The following is a 24,585-nucleotide window of genomic DNA, read 5'->3' as shown; positions in this document are numbered from 1 at the left end:
GCAATAAATAGGCCTAAACAGCACACAGTAAATTCTCTGATGCGACTGTTTCACACTATCTTGTTCACAATGTTCCTCAATGTGGCAACATGAATCTATCCTGGGGTATTCTTAAAGTGAAATGGACTGGAACAAGTGAACTACGTATTGAAGACGAACTGGGGGCAGGGTGGGGGAGGGGAGAGTGCATCAGAAAGAAAGAGAGGGAGAGAAAGAAGGGGAGAGATCATTTTTAATTTGTGTACAACACGGGAAGGATGGGTAAGCGTAGAACACAGTGGTGATGGCAAACTGCAGCTTTTCAACTTAAGTTGTGACATTATGTAATAGTAACAAACATGCAACAACAAAAATATTCAACCTTTATCTGCAATTTATGCCCAACTGGTGCACGCAAGACAAACATTTAATCTCAAAAATGCAACAAGTTCTTTTTGCCAGGAAAAGTGACTATACTTCTCCATTTTACAACCAAAGCCACTTGCATGCATCTACAAATCACAGACAGAGGATTATCATGGGTCACACAAAATATTCAACAAATACACTGTCAGTGCCTTAGGAAGAAAAGATTTGATCAAAGGCAAATATGGATACCTTTGGAGACTATATTTTTCTTTTTATTACACATCAAAGCACTGAAGAATATTCCAGATCATGAGGAATAATTCCTCAAATTTTCAGTGTGTGTGTGTGTGTGTGTGTGAATAAGAGTATGTGTGAATAGTCACTGTGTGAAACAGATGTGTTTTGTAACACCATACTGATTTATAAGAAATGAATGGTTTCATATGACAAGGAACAGATGTTATTTAAATTCATCAAAAATTTGGCTAGTCGTCATTCCCTCTAATCTCACTTCGCTGTAAACTTTTTTGGAAACTAATCAGATCTGATTTCTGATTAAACAACTGTAGCATATGTAAAACATTCTCGGTTTTCTTGTCACATCAATTTGGGATAAAATCTCAAGCTTTCGATGATAGCCTCCATCATCGTCAGCTGCAACTGACTGTCTTCACTGCTGCTGTGGTGGGCTTATATAGCCCGTGGACGGCTTCTGGTTTGTCAGCTTGTGATTGGTCGGCGATTACATACTGCTGTTGCAGACGGTGTCAGCGTCTGCACTGGTGGTGCTACTGCTTCCGTGGGAACGTAAACCCTGCAAGGAATGTCTCTGCTGCTTCTCTGCATCGAGTGCTCGTTTCCATGCACCGCTAGATGCAGAGAAGCAGCAGAGGCCAGGGTGTATAAACGCACAAAAAAAAGAAAATCTGATTTCCCGGTTGAAAATACACTTTCTCCTCCGTGAAAATACGCTTTTTTCATGTTAAGTAACAGTATACTTTTCCTCGGCACTGTAAAACTTATCTATCCTTTGAATGTTTATGGTTTTATACACCGACGTAGAATTTCACGACACTTTAGAAAGCGAAACTCAGGGAAAAAAATAAAAACACGTTTTGGAAAGATCTTTGATGAGGAGCAACATGTACGCTGCATATTTTCGAGTTACGAAAGTATAAATTCGAATTCCACCAAACACCGCACGTTACTTTCTGAAGCATTGAAATTGGGACTGCAACGCGTTTTTGTGAATCAGTCATAGCGCCTGTCATGTGATCTCGCCAGCTGATGACAGCATAGGACACATGATGTAGTCAGCCAATAGCAAGATCACTCTTAAGTAGAGTGAACACACAAATAAGGAAAGTTAATGGTTTAAATTAATATACATAGTGTTGCTACAAGAAAAGCAAAGCTTTCACGTATAATATTGGTCTCTAAGATTAATAAGCTGCAAGAGAAGCTAACTTCCACATATAATGTTGATCTTTTTTGCGAGTATTACACTTTAAGATACATCACACAAATCTGCCAGTAAAATTTTTAATTATGACGTAAATGTCTGGTCTTCTGGGCTCAAAATTCTTCTAGATGGTCGTCCTCAAAGAGTTGATTTTTAAATGAGAGTCAAACGCTCTGTGATTTAAGAAATTCATTGTACGGTCCCGCACATACTTCATCTTGCATAAAAGGAAATTTACTTTGAAAGTAACACTTTTCAAACCACTATTCACAATATTTTCCCGTAACCTGTTAGAAATTGGTTTGTTTCAGCAGTTGCCAGAGAGTGCCAGATAACAGGCATCACTGCGCTTGTGCAGCTACGATGACGCAGGAAGCCCGATGTTTGTACGTGTAAAACATTAAAACATCTTGCATTATGTCATACAAGAAACAAGATGTCAGAGGATACTTCAAGAGCATCGGAATTTCACGAACCATAATAAAATGCATAATTCGGCTTAAAGCGCCCATTTGTATGTCCAGATTCGGATGTAAATTTTCTTTAGTACCAATACTGTATTATCTCATGTTTGGTTCTTTACTATGGCATAATGCCATACAAGCTAGAAGATGGAAAATATGCACTTGAAATGCAGCAAACAGTTGAAACTAGCCAACAGTGTGAAATTAAACACTATGTTTCAAATAAATTGACTGCCTCAGCAGAAGATTAATAAAAGCCAAATCTCTGTAGCAATCTGAAAAATATAACTTCATCATTCTACAAGGCGATTAATGGTCGACTGTCTGAAAGTTGGAAATAAAACCTGAAACTAATAACATATTTTACCTTCCATAATTATGATAATGTATTTTAACTCATTTGATAGTTCCCAGCCACAGAAATCCGTTTTGTTTTCATTTAATGTGAGAGCAATAAATGAAGAGGAAACAGGAAAATCACTAAACGTAAACACAGGTCATGTGGAGACTACCCACCTCCTCGCAACAACTCAGACTGCTCTGTGCATCAGCCCCAGATCTATGATATTTCCGAACCGGGCAATATTAGATAGTGGCGCCCAGCCACACATCTGTAGCCAGAAGCAGGAGAAGGTACTACTCATACGCAACTCGACTGTGCATGCACAAGAGCCTGCCCGTAACTGCTCAAACGAATCTAATGTAAACAGCTGTCACGTCACGCTCATTGGAGGCAATTTATTGTTAGGAAGCATTGCATAGTCTTCCTAATGCCTTTGACGCCCTTTGCTGTTGGCAGACGCTTGTATGAGCACTGTGTTTTGTTGTTGTGTATGGCGCATTTCCTTTGCTACTCAAGTTTTATTTTTATTTTTTTCTCTCGTTCATGTTTTGTTGCTGCAGTATTATAGGTACTGCAGATGTGGGATATAGTAATATTCTTTGTTAGAGTATTGGTTCTTACCAGTCAATCACAAAAATTTAACTGAAAACTAAAACAATGAAAAATTCCTGGAATTCTAAAAAATTTCTAGGTTTTTCCCGGTTTTCTCCCAGATGAAAAAATTTCCGAGATTTTCCTGGATCTCCCGGGTTGTATACACCCTGGGAGACATTCCTTGCAGGGTTTACCTTCCCACAGAAGCGGTGGTGCCACCAGTGCAGCACTGACACTGTCTGCAACAGCAGTACATAATCGCCGACCAATCACAAGCCGTCCACGGGCTATATAAAGCCACCACAGCAGAAGCAAAGACTGTCAGTTGCTGCTGCTGCTGATGATGGAGGCTATCATTGAACGCTTGAGATTTTATCCCAAACTGACGCAGCAAGAAAACCGAGAATGTTTTACATATCAGCGCCGTAGCGAAAGACTTCGTTCTCATACAACTGTAGCATAGCAGTAACAAACTACAACTCACAGAAACAACTATCAATTTTCTGCTTTTGCTGCTGCTACAGCTCCTCCTCCTCCTCCTCCTCCCCCTCTCCTCTCCTCATTTTGGCATTCAATGACTGAAGATGGGCCTTCCATGGGAGGACGTAAAAGATTCAAGAACTACATAATTACAGCCCACACAAGGAACAGTGTGATGAAATTTTATAATAAAATAGGTTGGTCATTCTCTTCTGCCGAAAGATTTCCAGGCTCTTTCAGCTTTGAATTATGAATTTCATATAAATGGTTTTTGTCGTGTGCAATCTAGTTTCTTAAGAAAAAATTTAATTTTTTGAAGTTAATAGTTTTTTATTTAATTTTTTAAGTATAGATACTAACTTATTTATTCTTTAAGGGATAAGCTTTGAAGTTAATAACCTATAATTTGTTTTATAAAAATATAATAGTAAGCTTTAAACCAGCTATCTTTAAGATTACTAGTGCTCCTCATGACTTGGTAGTGACTATTCTAAGTTCATTTGGCACTGAATAAAGTTACTATGCCTGAGAAACAATATTATGTCCAAAACTTAGTAGAAAAGTAATTCCATACAATTTAAAATTTTTAATTACAAATATCAAGTCCACTGTGAACTTAAAAGTACTTATGATACTGTAACAGATTTGACAATGAGTGATGACAGATTACTCTCTCATGTTCTCAAACACACTAAATTCAGACAAATTCCTGCTCTACATTCATACACTTGTCATTTTAACTTTCTAGTTTGCATTTTCTTCCTCCAGAAAGACTCTACAAAAGGTCAGATCATTTTTTCTGCGCAATGGTGTGTGTGCATCTACATTACACAAACTTTGCACAATAGTATCAGCTACCGAATCATATTGTCAGTTCTTTTCGAGAAATATTAAAATAAGTTTATAAGCACATTTTGTCTACAATAAAGAGTAGTACTAATCAGACTCAAGTCAGCACTACTGCAGATTTTATGACCAGATAAAGCAGCAGATCCTGGAGCAATATTTTGAAACTGAAGCATTTCTGCTGAACCAATGTTTTAACAATTTTCCATTCCTTAGAAGCATTGTTTAGAAAAAGAAACAGTGTTGCAAAGAGTCAATTCAAACATCTCTGTGTATTACTGATGCAGCATTTTACAGATTTTGAGATTCATAAATCATTTTCCTCGAGTTTTCAAAATTAAGATTAGGACTTAGAGTCTTGATAGTTCCACATCACAAGGCAATGAAATAAAAAACTAGTTTTAGTATGTAAACATTGATCACTGGTAACCTTATAACCATTTTACAACTTATTCAACTTATGGTCAAATTTGTCCTCCTCCTCCCACTCAACAAATTTAGTGATATTAAGTGACTGCCATCGTCCTTCATCCAATATTTGAATTCTCCAACTGTCTGATACAACAAACTTTCAAACTTTGAGAGGAAAACATCAGGGATAGGATGTTCAGACGAGAAAGTTTTTCATGCTGGTACATTTTTGAATAGACCATGGGTAGCTCTCAAATAAGAAATGCACATGGAAACATGCAACAACAAAAAAGGCAGTGTTCTACATGGAACATTTCTTTACATTACATAAGGATGTTCATAATTCTACTGGAGGGTTCTTTTATTATTCTGATCGATAAAATTATTGATATTACAGAATAGCGGTAAAACTCTGTACTTGGCAGATTTGCTAGGTATACTGCTATGAGAATTTTGGGGCTGTGTATCATCAGCTGGACAACAAAACAGTGAAAACCAACAATAATTTGTCTATAATTCTGTAAGTTTTAAGTTCTTGTCTCTACTGCTAGTGTGCCAGCTGTTACTGCCACTTGTCAGTATCCATGCAGTCTTGTAAGTGTAATGCTAGTACTCAAATGAATACAAGTTGACCTGCTATCATTGTAATAGCCCAATTTATTAATTTTTATTGGTTATATTTCACAACATTTCAAACCAGAGCCCTGCCACACTGTAGTTTCTCTTTGCTTGAAACAGGACACTGTGATTGTCAGCGAAGTACACGTTGGTACTGTAATAAGTGAAAAAGTAAAGCCTGAACATTCAATGCTTATCAACAAAACATATCTTCAAAAATATCCATAACTATTTAAAAGATTAACTAAAAAACCCATGTTGCTTCTAAATTAGGGAGGACTTTTTTAACTTTATGACAAATTCTGACGTTTCAGTCACGAAAAAGGAATGCAAAATAAACCTAGCTCCTCAGAATATACGTGCATTAAAGAAACCTAGCAAGAATGGCTAGTGCACTGGATGCAATAAGTGCAGCCAATCAATCCCATCCAGTATTTCAAAATCACTGTACACTGCAAATTCTTTACACCTGTTTTTTAATTTCATTTAAAATTACCTATTTTCCACTCAGTTTGCTGCATTGTATATACAAGGTGTGATTCAAAAGTTTCAAGACTGATTCATTTCTGGGTAGGGGAGTGCGCAGGACCAGTTCAGCCAGTTGGGGGGGGGGGGGGGGGGGGGGGAGTAGTGGGAGGTCGCAGGGAACGAACTGACACGGTGGCAGTTGCCTCCAGAATCCTGGAGAGTGCGCATCGCTTGCAGCACGAGTGCGTGTCATTGACCTCGATCAAAAAGTGGGAGAGACGAAAATGGGGCAGCACTCGGAGCAGCGTTATGCGATTAAGTTTTGCCTGCGACTGAACAAAACCACCTCGGAGATTCTCGGTATGATTCACGAGGTCTTTAACGAAGAAGTCACATCCCATGCAATGGTTTTCATGTGGCACAAACGTTTCAAAGATGGCCACGGTAATGTTGAAGACAACAACCACTCTGGGAGTCCATCATCCAGCCTAATGGATCAAAATGTGGAGAGAATGTGGGAACTTTTAAACAATGACCATCGTCTTAGCACTAGATTAACTGCCGATGAACTGGGACTCAGTCAGAGTACGGTGTGGAGGATTGTGATGGAGAATTTGATGATGTGGAAAGTGTGTGCCAAACTAGTGCCAAAAGTTTCATTTGTGGATCAGAAAAAACGGCGCATGACTGTTTGCCAGGAAATGCTCCAACGGTTGAATGTTGATCTGAACCTTCTGGAGAAAGTAGTTACTGGTGATGAGACCTGGGTCTACAAGTACGATCCTGAGTCTACAAGTACGATCGATTGAGTCAAAGCTTAAAATGGCACACTATTCCCTCACCGAAGGCCAAGAAACCTCGCATGAGCAAGTAGTGTGTGAAGTGCATGCTGACTGGTTCTTTTCTGGCAAAGGAGAGAGTCACAAGGAGTTTGTTGCTCGAGGACAAACTGTCACAGGTGACTATTACACTGGAGTGCTCCACCGCTTGAGAGATCAAGTTCGCCGCATCCACCTGGCAATCAAGGGCAATTGGATTCTCCACCACGACAACATGCCCGCTTGCACGTCGCTCGCTGCCACTGAAGTTTTGGTCAAGTTCAACATGACAACACTGCTGACTTGGCTCCAAGTGACTTTTTTCTCTTCCCCCGACTCAATACAGGCCTAAAAGGGAAGCAATTCGACTCCATCGACGCCATCCAGCAGGCTTCGATGAGAGCCCTTGACAACAAGACACCAGAGGCCTTTCAGAAGGGCTACGAACAGTGGAAGAAGTGCTGGCAGTGCTGTGTTGATGCTGAAGGATCATATTTTGAAGAATTTTAGTCCACTGTACTTAAATGTCCAATAAATTTCTAGTTCTGAGTTAAGTCTTGAAACTTTTGAATTCACACCCTGTATACAAGATATTATGTTGTAACATGATAAAGTATGTATTACTTGCCAGGTAATATCCATTTACCTTATTTTACCAACCATAAGACACAATTTTTTCTATGAAAAATTGCCTCCAAAATCCAAGTGTGTCTTATAATCAAAATTAATATAAAAATGTCCAGTGTTTGCTTTGAACTTCCCACCTGTCCTAAAAATGGATATTTAATTGATGCCGTCGGAAATCTATCACTATTTGGCAACATTGGACTCAACTGGCAGCAACAGCAGCATGGCACCAATGTGTTGAACATGAGTTGCAGGGATTCACAAGCTTGCTAACACTGTCTCCCTCCCGCACCACCAGCACAAGTCCAGAACACTATCTAGCATATGATGCTTCACTGCAATCTACGGTACAAGTGAACTGGAATTGAAAGTGATTTGTGTTATCAATATCAGTACCATATTTTTGTTAGTAGCTAGTTTCGTAATGGGAAAAAACAAGGTTCTCATATGATGCAGACTATAAATTGAAAGTAATAGCATACACAGAAGAACATGGCAACAGAACAGTTGACGGCACTTAGAAAAAACCATTCATGGCTGGCAGACTAGAAAAGAAGAACTGAAAAAATGGGAAACATTAAATATGCAAATAGAGGACCAATGCAAAATAGACAAAACTAGGATATGATGTACTGAAATGGATTCAAGGACACCATCAAAATGGCATTGGAATCACTACAAAAATAATTCAAGTATATGCTCATAATCTAATGCTACAGTTGGACTTAACAAATTTTAAGTGTGGAATTGGCTGATGCTACAGGTTTTTGTGAAGCATTGCGGGCTTAGCATACCAACAAAAACCAAAATATCTTAGAAAATACCAGAAGAGTATGAAGAGAAAATATTATCTTTCGAGGGCTTTATTATTCAACACTGAAAGAAAGCCAGTGTGGAACTAAGCCAAATAGTGAATATGAACAAAACTCCTCTGACATTTGATGTGCTGAGCAACAGAACTCTTGCCATGAAAGGCGCTAAAACTGTAACTATAAAAACAAGTGGACATGTAAAAATGCACTACACTGCTGTCTTTTCATGTCGTGCTGACGGTACTAAACTTAATCCAATGATCTGAAATACTGTCAAGTGGTGGTGGTCACATACATGACAAGGGTTGGATGGTTGAGGGTGGTATGAAACTATGTATTAACACAGTGAGAGAATCAAAGGCACTTTATTGAAGAAGAGTTCTCTTCTTTTGCTAGATCAGTTTAGTAGTCATTTGAAAAATTCTGTGAAAGAGAAATTGAGACAGGGAAATACAGAGCTTGCTGTTATTCCAGGACAATTTACTTTACAATTGCAACCTCTTGATGTTTCAATAAATAAACCATTTTAAGTGTACAAGAGAGAGGAATGGAAAAAATGGATGATGGGTGAAACTCAACCTGAATTCATGTTGAAGGGAGATTTAAAAGACCTACAGTCAAACAAGTGGTCAGTGAATAAAACAGTCATGTTCTAGAGTGAGAGAAGACATTATTGTTACATCTTTCAAGACGTGTGGCAGTGGAGATCATCCTATACATGTAAGAGGACAACGACTACAACAAAGAGGAGGAAGAGGAGGAGGAGGAGGAGGAAGAAGGAGGTTCAAATTACGATTTTCAGGGATTTTAAAGGTAAGTTCAGTTTTACAAACTAAGAATCTTTTTAGTGTGGTGTGCTGTGCAATTTTGTTTTATGGCACAAAAACATCTTAAGTGCCCATGTCATAACCTTAGAACACTAAAACAAAAAAGAAGTTAAAAGCAACTATTCATTAAGCCCAATCAAGTGAAGGAAAGAGAGCTAAGAAAATGGACTTCCTCCTGGAGAAAGGTCACAAATAATGCCGAAGAGACAGTGGAGGTCCCTAACTGCAGATTAAATGTCCTTCTCCATATTGCTACGACAGATAAAAAGCAGAACATAACCGACAACCCATGCATCGTTTGCTAAAACGGCCACTAACTCAAGACGGCAAACATACACTAAAACATAATGGGTTAAAATGGCAAACCATTAAATATTGATGACAATGAGGACAAAGTGATGAGGGATCACCACTTAACAAATGGTGATGGCTAAAAAGACAACGCCCAATACTCAACTTAGCTAAAATGATCTCCTTATGGCAAAAAGGCCGAGAGGAGGTCGGAAAAGCTGCTGGGACAGGTTTAATTCCCCGGAGATTGTTCCCACGGAGAGAATGCCAGTGGTGATGCGAAAGTGACACCATCTATTGACAGATGGCAACACGGAGATCATCCGACAGAATGGAAGAGCTAGTGGGCCAAGTTAGGACTGGAGACTTGGCAGCGGCATCCGCAGCCTCGTTTCACTTCAGACCGAAGTGACCAGGAACCCACAAAAACATCACAGCGGCTCCCTCAAGAGTGAGCAACTGGAAGCTTTCTTGGACCCTTTGCACTAAAGGATGGACTGCATACAGCACACAGAGGATCTGAAGGGCACAGAGAGAATCGGAGCACATGACACAACTGAAAAGCCCATGTTGCCAGATGTATTGGTGACCCGACAGAGGGTGAAGAGCTCTGCTGTAAATATTGAGCAATGTTCCAGAAGCCAATACCAAAAATGGTTGGTGCCAATGACAAAGGCATACCCAACACCACAGTCAGTATTAGAGCCATCAGGGTACACGAAGGTGCTATCGCTAAGTTGTATGTGAAGGTCGAGAAACTTACAGCAGTAGATCAAATCCACAGTAGATTCCTTATGAAGCAAATGAATTCCAATATGAACAGGGGCCACCACATGAAGCCACGGTGGTGCAGGGCTCACACCCACCAGGAAGTTGGCACGTAACTTGAAGTTAAGCTGCCAGAGCAATAGCCAAAAGTGAACTCCATGATGTAACACAGAAAAGGACACGTCCCATACTGGCAGTCCAGGTAGTCATAAAAAAAGGAGGCATATGATGGGTGGCCAGGAATGGCAGACAAACAGTAAGCGTATCTGCTGAGGATAACGTCACGCCAATATGACAATGGTAGTTTGGCACATTCTGCATAGAGAATGTTAACCAAGCTAGTGTAAAAGGCACCACTGGTGGCTGATCGGATTCCACAATGGTCAACTGCATTAACACGGTGTAAGATGGACAGATGTGCAGATGCATTAACGGAATACCCATAGTCTAGTTTTGAATGAACAAGGGATCGTTATGAACGGAGGAGGGTGCTCTGATCCACTCCCCAGCAAGTATCACTTAGGACACACAGGACGTAGAAGGACCAGGTACTGCGAGTGGTCAGGTAAGGACATGTGAAGGACTAGGAAAGTTTTCTATCAAGCATGAGCCCCAGGAATTTCATAGTTTCAGTGAACGGAGAAACAACAGGCCCAAGATGTACAGACAGCGGAAGAAACCCATTGCGCCGCCAGAAATTTTGTCAGTGTAAAAGCAAACGCCAGTGTCGATGCTCCGCAAGTAAAGACCACTGAGACATTTGTGAAGACGTCACTTAAAGAAACAAGTCCATGGAGAACTGCAACAGATCGCAAAGTCATCGACAATAAGGGAGCCAGGTCATAATATGGTTAATGGCTATCATAAAAAGGATGACAGTGATGATGGAGCCTTTAAGCACCCTGTTCTCAAAACTCACATGTACCCTGAAACCTGGCTTTTCAAAATTCCTGAATGAAACGGAGCAGGTGGCCTCAGATGCCCCATGTGTATAGAGCATGGAGAGGATACCCGTCCTCCAACAGGTGTTTCAGGCTTCATCCAAATCAAAAAACATGGCCACTATCTGGTATTTCCACAGAAAACTGTTCCTGGCATGGTTTTACAAAGTGACAAGATGGTCAACTGCAAAACAGAGCGCTCAAAAACCACATTGTGCAGTGGCTAGTTGATTGTGAGATTTGAGCCACCATACCAACTGGCCTTGAATAATACATTCCATCACCTTGCAAACATAGATGGTGAGAGAAATAGGGCAGTAGCTAGAAGAAAGGTGTTTGTCCTTACTGGGCTTACGTAGAAGTATAACAGTGGCTTCATGCCAGTGTCTGGAAAACATGGCATCTGTCCAAATGTGATTGTACATATGAAGGAGGAAATGCTTGCCAGAAAGATGCTGCTGCAACATCTGAATGTGAATATCGTCCAGCCCTGGGTAGAGGAGGGGGATCAAGTGAGAGCATGGTCAGGGAGGAAGATGGGGTGATGGTGGATGGAGCTTGAAATCTCCACAAAATAGCAGTCTAAGGTGTTAAAGAGATAGCAACAGGGTCCACAATGGTATCATCTGCTACACTCAGGCTGGAAATTGGGGAAAGGACCTTAGTCCCAGAGAGCCAATGGAGGTTGCCCCACACAATGGAACAGGGAGTGAAACTGTTAAAAGAACTTTGCCAACCCAAAGAATCCGATGATATTGCACACGCAACTGTTTATAAAGAATACAGTTCGCCATTGTAGGATGACAGTTAAAAACACAGAGAGCGAACTCAGCAAGTGAATCACTTCGCAGCATGGCTCAGTCCACCATGGACCGGGACACGGTGCCGTAAAGATGAAGCAGACCAGAAGGAAATGCACCAGGTCGAAGCAATTGCCAGGATGCAATTTTGTTTCTTGGAGGCAAAAAACAAGCTTACACTGTGATTCCAAGATCAGCCATAATTCCTCCTTGTTGCACCTAATGCCACTATAGTTCCACTGGCGAAGAGACATAATGGTTCCAAGGGGAGAAGGGAACAACTGAAGGGTTGTCACCTCTGTGGTCACCAAGTGCCAGCCTTCAAAGACACTGCTACAGGGCACAGAGGCAGGAGGATCCTCTTCCATGAGATCTACAGAGGTATTGGCATTCTCTCTGGGTAGGCCTGCAGATACAAAGACAGAAAAACAGTAGGTAGTGCACGTCAGTGAAACAGAGGTCAGCCCTGTCACGCTATCACACAGCGACATCGCTGAAGATGATCCCGAAGTCAGAGAAGGAGAAGACCATTTGTCTTTGTTTTATTTCTTAGAGCCTTTGCGGTTGGCAGATGAAGATTCAGACATTTATTGGCTGGAAGGATATAAGAAGGCTTCACAGGAGCATTCTTTTTTCCCTTTCCAGCCTGCTGGTTATAAATCCGGTGATTTCACCATCGGGGGCGCAGATCTGGTGGCTTGATCTGCAGGTGGAGGAGGAAGAGATGGGAGATGCTACTGTGATACTGGGAAATTTTACAACTGCAGTGCTGAATTGGAGGTCGCAAGATTGCATGGCTATGTCCTTCGTAGAGTGATGCGTAGCAAGAATGGTAATGTCAGATGGTAAAATGCAAGGCTTTTGACGAACCAACAAATTGCGATTGACAGGGCAAGGTACTTTTACCTTCACCCAGATCTCCTGGATGGTCCGCTCATCAAGATACACAGGACATTCCCAGGATGAGGCTACATGGTCGCGATTGCAACTGACGCAGCAGGAAGGAGGAGGCAGGCGAATTGATCTCATGAGCATCCCTAGCACAAATAACACATCTGGCGATGTTTTGACAGGACAGGCAAGAATGACTGTAATGTTGACACTGGTAGCAACAAATCAGGTTTGGAATGTACAGTCAGACTGCAATGACTTCATAGACTGCTCTGATCTTTGATGGAAGCACCACCCGATCAAACGTGAGAAAAAGAGTGCGTATAGGCACTAATGTTTCATAGGCACTAATGTTTCATCAACCTTTTTCATTACCCGATGGACTGCAGTGATGCCCTGATCAGAGTGGTAAGTCTGGATTTCTACCTTGGTCAGACCCTCAAGAAGCCAAGTGTAAATAACACCACATGAGAATTCAGCGTTTGATGAGCCTCAACGCGAACAGGCTAGCTGTGGAAGAGCGAAGCAGTAAGCCGTCGTTGGACTTGAAAATCACAATTGGTCTCCAGAAGAAAGTACCACTATGTAAACAAGATTAGGATTTCACTGGGCCTCAACTGCATCAACAACTTTCCGAATATTAAACGCATTAACCATAGCAAAGGACTGACGTCATTCAGTATATGATACCACAAGGAACCGAGGTGCAGCTGGGAGAGCCTTTGAATCATTAGCCTCATTCCATTTACGTTTAGTAGATGTAGAGATAGTGACTGGCTCATTGCAAGAAAATCCTCCACAATTGCTGGCATCTCGGATGATGTGCTCCTTCCAACTGAGGTCCCCCTCTCAAAGAGGGCTCAGTCACCTTAGGTGATTGTTCACACCTTAGGTTAAACCTCCCAAACTCCTGACACAAGCACCAACTGGCAATTTGGGAAGGTAACAGCTCAGGCAATCACACCTCTCTGGGCTTGGCCTGTACCAGCAGTTATGTGCGAACCGTATCTGTCGACCTGGGGCTGGGAATTTACAAGTTACCCCTTGTCACCTGTTATGCAGCAAACACTTATACTGGGGCTTCAGGAGTGCACAGGGAGGAAGAAGGAACAAGAGGAACCTCAAATGCTGATGTGGAGGAAAAAACGGATGATGGGCTGTTCTGATGTCAGGCTATTAAAACCTCAGAACACATTCCCAAAAATATCCCAGACATGTTCCCAAGGGAGGGGAAGAAGAATAGCAGGATAGACATGAAGCATGGAAAGGGAAGAGGTGCTGCAAAGGCTCGAGCCCCATGGTCGCAAAACACGAACTTGCCAAAGAGTGGTGAGGTCCCTGGAGCTTTACAATCTAATAATGAAAATTATAAAAATATTATTTAAAAACATACTTAAAAATTAAGATGTGTCTTAACAGTCCATAGCAGCTTGCAGTCTGTAAAATACTGTGGTAACGCAGCAGTATGAACTTCATTTCTTAATACGAGGTCCAAATATTGCACGACATGTCTGTATTACAAAAACAAACCATTCATTTGCAACAGATTGAAGATTTATGTCTTATTTATACCCAATGATATAAACCCTCTAAACCGTACATTTCCTATATATATATTAAACTATGATTCAAACACACCTAGTTCTTAAACTCTGTACTGAAACGCAGTTGAGGCAGCATCAGACCAATGTGACTGTCTGTTCTGAAGAACAACACACGTTCATAGACTGATTTACTATGTTCAAGTTCTTATTTATATGCAAATACTCATTCAATGCCACAACCATATGGTAAGTATAGCTTGTAAAGTACATATGTTTTTATTAAATAACTGACTCAAAAACTGTCGATATGTTCAGTGTAAATAATGGAATGACAGTGTCCCACAGATCTGAAAGGTGATCCTGACGCAGTGGTCACGGAGTAACTGACAAAACCACGTTTGCCACCTGACCATTTGTTATTATTCATGCTTCTATGAAGCAACAAACCCCAAAGATCTGACACCATAAGGCCATGCAAGTGACCACAACATTTAATGTCTGCATAAAGGATACTACCAGATAGTGCTTTTTAACTTTATGAACATTTCAGAAATGTTACAAAATGTGAGCAAATAAGTGCATGCAATATTTAGTTTACCAATACATGTAAGAAGCTGACATAGCTTGAGCCAGCACAATAAAATACTGGCATAAACAAGCAATGACATACCGTCCAGGAGACACAGGGTGGGAATGATGGACAGATGTTTGTCGTTTTATTTATCTATATATCGCTAGCTTTCAAATTTTTAGTTAAAACATTCAGCAATTGCTGTGAGATTGTCTCCAATTGACAGGATGGAATTTATGTTCAGAGCGATGGTCCTGAAATGCCAACGTTAATTAGTCCACGGCGTACGTCCATGATAATGTACCCAATATTATACTGAAAATGGGGAGCTATACATCTATGTTTTTCTAGTCTATGATGTAACGCATATGGCAGCTGCAATTTTTTTTAATAAAGCAAATAAACAAACATACCTTCCTGCAGATGATGTCGGTATGTAAGTAGTTGGTATGTTCCCAGCACTGGCTTCATACAGGTTCTGATTAGCCTGGATAATTCTATTGTGGTCTAGTGACATCTGTAAAGAATAAAGCATACATAACACTTTACATTAATGAGTAACCTAAAAAAAATCATTACTATACTACAATATGGGTCATTAACACTAGATATTACGGTAATTCATTGTTAGTCTTTAAAAACTAAGGCAGTAACCAGTCTGATGGCCTGGCAGTAACAGAACTAAGGATTTGTAGACTTCCTGATCTTGCGGCCATAAATGTAATGCATAGTTATAGGTACTGAAAGCAACATGAACAGGAAAATTTTGGTAACAATTCATTCTAAATATGCAGGACATGTATGTAAAAATCTACAATGGAATGCACATGGTATTTACAGAATGGGTGTAAATGTCTGCGCATTGACTAGGTCATAAGTGAAATCAATGGAAAAAGAAAGCATTCAGATAGATGATAAATAAATAGGACTAATATTCAAATTTAATGGAAACTAATGAATGATGGATAGTAAACAACTGCATGTACGTTAGTTTTTTGTTCAACTTATCATTGTCTTAGTGCCACTCATGAGCGCATTTTTTATCAGAGAAAGAAATGCAAGACACTCAATTTATGATGCAATTCTGGATAAGAGTTTGTGGACTTCCAAAGTATGAAAGAACTGTTAATTATTCACATCATCTAAAAATCAGTGTTCACTCCAAAGCTATAATTATTGTAAACTTATGCTGTTCATTCCCTTATCTACTATACCATACTACCACATTATATCAACAAAAATAATCAGTTTCTGAAACTACGATATAACTGGATGGATAATAAATTTACTCACCAATTGGCAGTACGAGGAAACATCTATAAAAGGTAATGAAGTGTGCAAGCTTTCGGAGCTATTGGCAACTCCTCCTTGCAGAAGGGCTGAAGGAGAAGTAAGAAGAATGAAGGAAAAAGAGAAAGTTATTGAAAAGTCACCCAGAACTGCAGGCTGAAGACTTACCAGAGATAACAAGAAGAAAGGACTGATTGTTGGTGACTACACTAGATGAGAAAAACATGAGAGCTTAAAGGTGGAGGTTAGGGCAATATGGAACACATTACCAAGAAAATATTGTGCAAGAGTTCATACGAGTCAAAAGTTAAATGCATTATACATGTTAGAGGTGAGGGGGGGATAGGCAGGTTACAAAACAAAAGATATAGAAAACTAAAAGCGAGTGAAGAAAGGAGTAGTTACTGAGAAGAACTGCTGAGACTGAAAAAATTAAAGTAAATTAAGGCCAGGTAGGTCACGAGAACCAAGTACATTAACACCAGTTCCCACATGTGGAGTTCTGAGAAACTGGTGTTGGGGAAGAATTCAGATGGCATGTGTGGTGAAACAGGTACCAAGGTCACAACTGTTATGTTGTACTGTTGCCAGTAGGTACACACTGTCTATGCCCATTCGTCCTAATGGATAATTTGGTGGTAATAAGTTACACCATATTAAAATGCCGCACAGTGTTTACATAAAAGCTGGTGAATGATGTGTCGTTTCACAGGTGGCTCTTCTGTTGATAGCATATGTTTTACCAGTTACTGGGCTTATATAGTTGGTGGCAGGAGGGTGCATAGGGCAACTATTACAGTGGATTCAGTTACAGAGGAGCATAGGGTCTGAGCAAGATATTGCGTAGACTTACGGTGTGGAAGGGTGGGGGGCGGTAAGCTATGTTAGGTTTAGTGGGCAAACTGTCAGACAGAATGGGCCTACGGCATGATTTCAGGCAGTCATGGCCTTGTTGACGTAGCTCATTTATAGGTACATTCAAGATCAGGATAATACTAAGTGAAAAGAGGTACCTAAGTTGATATTTGGAGGGATCAGCAATAGTAGGACTGAAAGTGATGCCACCGGAAATCTGCTTTTGGATAAGGCTGGTGAGATAATTATTCCAGTGTAGGCTGAGGTGAGAATGGTAGTGTATTGCTGTAAAGTGTCTGCATTTGAACAAATACATTTGTCTGTATACGGGAGGGAATGTTTGACATGGAAAGGATGGCAGCTGTCAAAATATATGTACTGTTGTTTGCTAGTGGCTTTAAAATGAACAGACATGTGTCGCTAACACTTGGTGAGAAGAATGTGGCATGCAATTCAGAATAAGCCAAATTGAAATTTAACTGGGAGAATGAATTTAGAGGTTCCACAAATTTAACAGATCAACCTCACCATGAGTCCATATGGCAAAGATGTCATCAATGTATATAAACCAAACCAGGGGCTGAAAACTTATGGGTCCCAGGAAGAGCCACTCCAAGCAACCCATAAAAATGTTGTCATAGGAAGGAACCATACTGGTTCCAATGGCCATGCCCCTGATCATAATTCAGTTGTTTAAGATGAGCAGGAAGGAAGTCTTAGACTTGGATCATTTGGTTGTTGGATGAGGCAATGTTCAACAGCAGACAGATCGTGTACATGGGGGACATTAATACAGAGGGAAGCGGCATCAACAGTGACAAACAAAATGTGTGGTGGGTGTGGGAAAGGCACAGATTTCAGATTATCTAGGAAATAGTCGGTTTCTTTAATACAGGAGGAGAGTCTTTGTACTACAGGTTGCAGGTGTTTATCAACTATAATAGATACAAGTTCTGTGGATGCTTTGAAGCCAGGAACTATGTGATGAACAGGGTGATTTGGTTTGTGGATCTTAGGAAGAGGTAGAAGGTAGGAGTGCATGGTTCAGTTGGGGTAAAAGTTCTTTGGGGATTGAGGTTAGACCTTGTGAGGAGAGTGAGGTTTTATGGAGGGACTGTGGGTCAGTCTGTATCACAGGAATGGGGTCTTGATGGCCAATGCTGTACATAAAGGTGGCATAGGTCCTCCCTTAAATATCCCGTCGGTCAAGCACCACAGTGCTAGATCTTTTGTCCATTGAGAGGATAATGAGCAAGTCTTCAGTATTTAGGAAATAAAGAGCCAGAGGACAGGTTAGGGTTATGTTGTAGGAACCTGAGCAAGGATTATGAACCAATGCTGGATCTTAGTAATTCTTAGAAGGTTTGGAAAGGGTGATTTTGAGGTAGTGATGGTGGAGCAAATTGGGATCTTGGTCAGAAGTGTTCAAGGCAGGGTTCAATGTCAGGTTTGTTGTTCGAAAGCTGCACAATTAACTGCAGGACAATGGAACCAGGATGGCTCCTTCTTATGCCAACCTTTTCATGGGTCTCTTGTAGGAGGCATTCCTGTGACACATGAGCCTTCAGTGCCTGGTTTGGTTTATATACATTGATGAGATTTTTGCCATATGGACTCATGGAAAAGCTGACTTGTTAGAAGTTTTTGGAATCTCTAAATACATTCTCTCCATTAAATTTTGCATGGTCCTATTCTGAATCCCATGTCACTTTCCTTGATGTTGCTTTCATCCCTACTGAGGATCAGCTATTCACTTCTGTTCACATTAAAACTACTAACAAACAACAGTATTACTTTTTGACAGTTGTCATCCTATCCATGTCAAATGTTTCCTCCCATACAGCCTTGGTGTTCGAGGCAAACATATTTGTTCTGATGAAGACTCTTTACAACACCTTTCTCACACCTCCACTGGGCATAATTACCCCACTAGCCTATTCTGGAAGCAGATTTCCCAAGCCATCTGCTGATCCCTTCAAAAAACAACTTATTTTACCTTGTCACTAAGTACTATCCTGGTTTTGAATGTACGAATCAGATTCTTCAATAAGGTTATGACTTCTTAAAATCATACCCTGAAAGAGGCCCAGTCCATCTGACAGTTATCCCACTACACTACAATAGCTTTTCACTGTCGCTGACCCCCTCTCACCTCACAACTTCCGCAATATCCTGCTCAGAATCTATGCTCCTTCTGCACCCATTTCCATACTCTATGGCTCCTACCCCTGTACGACATACCCTATGCAACCTCCTACCATCACCTAAACCAGCCCAGTAGCTGGTAAAACATAACAGTAAGAAGCCAGTTAACTAAACTTGGGTCAATCAAAACCCAGGTTATCTGAAACAACTCCACAAATTTTAATAATAAAAGGAACCTGTATTGCAGGGAAAAATGATTCGAGGTAAGAGTGTGCTGGGATGCGGTTAGCTGGTAGAGGTGAGTTAGGCAGCACTGCACTGTGCTATCAAGTGGAGAGCCACCTGTGAAATGACACGTCGTATACCAGCTGTTATGTTAACACTGTTCGACCTTCTACAATGGTAGGATTACACCAAGTTATTGTTTAGGATGAAAGGGCATAGAGAGAGGGTACATACTTATCCTGTTGCAGAGTAAGCTCTAAATATAACAGCTGTGACCTCGGTACCTGTTTCACCACACATGCCATCTGGATTCTTCACCGACAATTTCTCAGAGCTCCACAGGTGAAAACTGGTATTACATGTCCTTGGTTCTTGCCATCCATCTGGCCTTAATTTCTGTTAATTTCCTAAATCTCAGCATTTCTTCTTGGTAACTATTCCTTTTTCACTCCCTTAAAGACCTATCTACTTTTTTTACTGCATTCCATCTCTACTTCGCTTTCCATTCTTATTAACTCTTGCATGATGTTTTGTGAGTAATCTTTGTCTTCCTTAGTACCCTATCATCCACCTTTAAGCTGTAAGGTTTTCCTCACTTAGTACAGTCGCCAACAATCAGTATTTCGGTGTGCCCGACCGAGACTCGAACTCGGGACCTTTGCCTTTCGCGGGCAAGTGCCAACTGAGCTACCGAAGCACAACTCACGCCCGGTACTCACAGCTTTACTTCTGCCAGTACCTCGTCTCCTACCTTCCAAACTTTACAGAAGCTCTCCTGCGAACCTTGCAGAACTAGCACTCCTGAAAAAAAGGATATTGCGGAGACATGGCTTAGCCACAGCCTGGGGGATGTTTCCAGAATGATATTTTCACTCTGCAGCGGAGTGTGCGTTGATATGAAACTTCCTGGCAGATTAAAACTGTGTGCCCGACCGAGACTCGAACTCGGGACCTTCATATCAGCGCACACTCCGCTGCAGAGTGAAACTCTCATTCTGGAAACATCTCCCAGGCTGTGGCTAAGCCATGTCTCCGCAATATCCTTTCTTTCAGGAGTGCTAGTTCTGCAAGGTTCGCAGGAGAGCTTCTGTAAAGTTTGGAAGGTAGGAGACAAGGTACTGGCAGAAGTAAAGCTGTGAGTACCGGGCGTGAGTCGTGCTTCGGTAGCTCAGTTGGTAGAGCACTTGCCCACGAAAGGCAAAGGCCCAGAGTTCGAGTCTCGGTCAGGCACACAGTTTTAATCTGCCACGAAGTTTCATATCAGCGCACACTCCGCTGCAGAGTGAAAATCTCATTCTGGAATCAGTATTTCCTTCTCATCCTGTCCGATAAGTCTTCCCCAGGCCCTGAAAGACTTTAGTGTAACTCCCCCATCTTCTAAATCTTGCTTGTTCTTTTCCTTCATCCCTCTTCCTTCCCATTCAACCGTTCAGCCAGGAAAAAGTGTTATCTCCTGTCACCACTTGGTGAGTAGATTTCTTTTTATCTACCCAATTATACAAACACTGTTATCCAATCAAATCATTGTCAGATAATTTTACGATGTGTAACACCTACTCTCAGCTTTTGCTGTCCAAAGTGAGCAAATACTTTACCACATTTTTGTTCTACAAACTAAAATTAGTTTTCTTAACTCCAAACAAAACAGCGAAATAAATTATTCATATGAGCTGTAATGCTGAGTTTAACACTAGTTTTGTGTTCATATATGATAACAATTGTGAGTTTTCTATTGTGCCTCATTTTTATTTTGAAACTCCTACTGCTTGCCTTAAAATCACTGGAATCAATTTACTGCACCTTTTGGCATCGACAATGCATATACCATTAGTGGACACAAAGTGTACATGGCTCCAGGTACCCAAGTTAGACAAACTTAAGTAATATTAAGAACTATAATACTGAGGTCTATTACATATGATCTCCTCTTCCAGAATCAGAGTTTGACAAGCAGATATCTATAACATCATCTTCCAAATTGCATTCTTTCGGTCTATAATAATCATAGTAAATATGTAACATTTTGAGAGCACACTTCTACTGCATGCAGTCTGCGAAGAATGTAACCCTGAAAGCTGGGCACCAAGTACCTCTATTATCTGTATACCATTCAACACTTTCTCTGTAAAATAAGTCTGTCCCAACACTTAAACAATCCTGCTCTCTTGGGGGAAAAGTAAAGCATAATTCAATCTAGCACTCCTGAATGCTAAATAACTTGATGAATTGGTGTTAATTACTTTTCCGCAAATATTTGGTCAGAATTATATTGATCTGTACAGGCAAAACTGGGCTCAGCAACAGCAAGATTTTCATCTTCCCCGTCACACCCATTTTTAAAAGTGAAAAATGTCTCCTGGCACACATACTGAACAGCTGTAGTAACAGACTCATCTGCATGAATGTGCATCAAGTATGAATGAAGACAGATACACAATACAAGATGAATTTTCTTGACATTTGTCTAATCAGAGTATTTCATGTAGTGTATAATATGACACAAAAACAAAACAAGTCACCTTTTTTTTAAAAAAAAAAAAATCCAGTTACTGGCTTTGAGCCGATTTGGCTTATCTTCAGCACAGAAATCTCTCTCCAGTTACATGTAGTTTTTAGTACATTATGTGTATCATTTCATTTCACAGAAATAGCGTGTCCTTGCTTGAGCATGCACCTAAGATCAAATTCAATATGCCGTTGATGAAGACGATGATTTGAGCTGAAACATGCATTAAAAATTTGCAACATACAATAAAGTTTGTTTCATTACAAATGTTTACACTTTTAAAACATTCCACTCCACTAAACAAGCAAAAATGTCATTTACAAAACCAAGTCACACGTGTGTACACTTGGAAATAAATGCATCAACAACATCCTATACTAGGAAGCATTTAACCACAGTTACCAGAAAAGCAACTGTTGTCCTAAAGAACCACATTTTTGTGCAAGTGATCTGACAGGAGATCACTGATATAGTTAAAATAATATTGAGGTACGAAGCATTGCACAAAAGGGCAGGAAACACATTGGTATAAATCATGAAGACATCTAATTATATTATGGTGCCAAATAAAAGTTTATTCTCCTAACGACAAGAATTAAATTTACAGAATAGCATAACTTGCTGTAATATATATTAATTTTCTGGCAACCAGTTTCAGTACAGCAACATCTTCACGTTGCAGACTACCATTATGTCTGGTTAACAGAAGATTCCTTGACATCAAATAGCTCCTTGTTTACAGTTGCAGCATTGGTCACATATACCATACACTAATCTGTTATCCTATACATTTCCCATCAGTCGTAAAGTGCAAAACTCTATAGTCCACTTCAGTGTTCAGCACACTGTTGGGCTAAAGTTGTGTCATAATTCTGATTACAGAGTAGCTCGCCACACTCTATGAAGAACAGGCTATCTGTCACACTGGACTGAAGAATGTTGCTGGAAGCTTCAACAGCATGGTGGAGCATTTAAATAAGGAGGTATACCTGTTATAGGATGAAGCCCGACATTCAGAGTCACTGGATTGACTTTGCAGCATTCAGTTTGGCATTTTGAGCCCAGAACTTGCTCCCAGCTTCCTTTCAAGGCGTAACTTGATTACAGGTTTCATAAAACAGCTTTGTGATTAAAAAGTGTCTGTGGCAGCAGGCAGTGTTGCCAGCTAGTATGCAGCAGCCACGTGCCCAAACACACAACCACAGAGAGTGTAAAATTGTCTGTGTTAAAATGTGGTGTTGAAATCCTAACTGATCTACAGAAAAAAGCTGAAAAAAGTAACAACAAAGGGAAGTGTAGCTGGCTGATTAACAAAGAATGTTGTGCCAATCTCCCACCTTGATAACACATTACAAACTTCTCCAAAACAATTTCGGGAGCAAGTCAGGCATTTCATAAAATATTGAAAGTTATACTACAGTTGTTTCATTGTCTGCCAAAACTGAGGACAATATCTTTTGCCCTATTGCCTACATACAGAAGAAAATCAAAATTTGATGTACTGAAATCTGTGTGCCATAAGAAGACACACAGAGTCCTCTAAACAGAGAAAGAAGTTATGCAACGCAGACTGTGCTTTGTCCATAGTTGAGTGAGGTCTTCATCTCTCTCCAGTGTATAGCAGTAGGTACCCAACAGCCAAATGGTTGATTTAATCAGCCACTCTTTTCTGCATCTACACTTTGAAAACCACCATGAGATGCATGGCAGATGGTACATCTCATTGTACCATGTATGTATGCATTGTGAAAAGAATGCTTGACTGACCCTTTGTGTACAGTAATTTTCTAATCTTATCCTCATGATCCCTGAGTGAGCAATAAGTAGGAGGCTGTAGTACATTCCTAGAATAATCATTTAAAGCTGGTTCTTGAAATGTTCTTAATAGACTTTCTCAAGATAGTCTTCCAATGCAGTTCCTTCAGTATCTCTGTGACACTATCCCATGGATTAAACAAACTTTGACCATTCGTGCTGCCCTCCTCTGTACATGTTCAATATCCCCTCTTAGTCCTATCTGGTATGGGTACCACACACTTCACCAATATTCTAGAACTGGTTGCACGAGTTATTTGTAAACAACTTCCTTTGTAGACTGACTGCACTTCCCCACTATTCTACCAATATAACGAAGTCCACCACCTGCTTTACTCCCCCATTAACTCATATGATCATTCCATTTCATATCCCTACAAAATGTTACACCGAGGTATTTGTACAAGTTGACCAATTCCAACAGTGACTCTCATTGATATTATAGTCATAGTATACTACATTTTTTCATTTTGTGAAGTGAAAAATTTTACATTTCTGAATATTTAGAGCAAGTGTCGGATAGACTGCCAGATACAGAGCACCTCATGTTCCTGCTGCTAATAAGGTGAGTACACCGTTTGTTTGTTACATATTTTTAAGAGTTTTCAATAAGAGTGACTTATTTACAGATACCTGTGTAGTTACTAGATTATTTTTGTAATTTCTTGTGTGTTCAAGTGCTTACTAGGCCCAAGCTTTTAGTTTAATAACAGTGTAGTGTACAGTACCGCCATTGCTATCGACCATTATATCGACCCTCATATCGTACAGGCTTTTGTTTGTTTTGGTTAGTGTAGCTCAGTGTCATTTAGACCATTAGTGAGA

The 24,585-nt window shown here is 40.4% G+C and overlaps 1 protein-coding gene across 2 annotated transcripts in view; it reads right to left on the bottom strand.

Annotated features, from left to right (window-relative positions):
• LOC126190749 (RNA-binding protein 25) overlaps nucleotides 1-24,585 on the bottom strand; it is a 184,212-nt gene that overhangs the window by 146,143 nt on the left and 13,484 nt on the right. Inside the window, exons 1-2 of one of the 2 annotated variants that reach the window (XM_049931256.1) lie at nucleotides 15,338-15,447; nucleotides 15,024-15,178 (exon numbers count right to left, since the gene is read on the bottom strand). Coding sequence is in view for 1 of the 2 variants with exons in the window: in XM_049931255.1 (XP_049787212.1) it covers nucleotides 15,338-15,441 (104 nt within the window). In the remaining variant the exon portion in view is untranslated. Of the gene's footprint in view, nucleotides 1-15,023; nucleotides 15,179-15,337; nucleotides 15,448-24,585 lie in introns of those variants that run through there. The other variant, XM_049931255.1, reaches the window with a different exon arrangement.

Source organism: Schistocerca cancellata, chromosome 6 (assembly GCF_023864275.1).
Source record: "Schistocerca cancellata isolate TAMUIC-IGC-003103 chromosome 6, iqSchCanc2.1, whole genome shotgun sequence".
NCBI classification, from domain to species: domain Eukaryota; kingdom Metazoa; phylum Arthropoda; class Insecta; order Orthoptera; family Acrididae; genus Schistocerca; species Schistocerca cancellata.
Note: the sequence above shows the minus strand (reverse complement) of the source record. Positions and strands in the feature narration are given on the sequence as shown.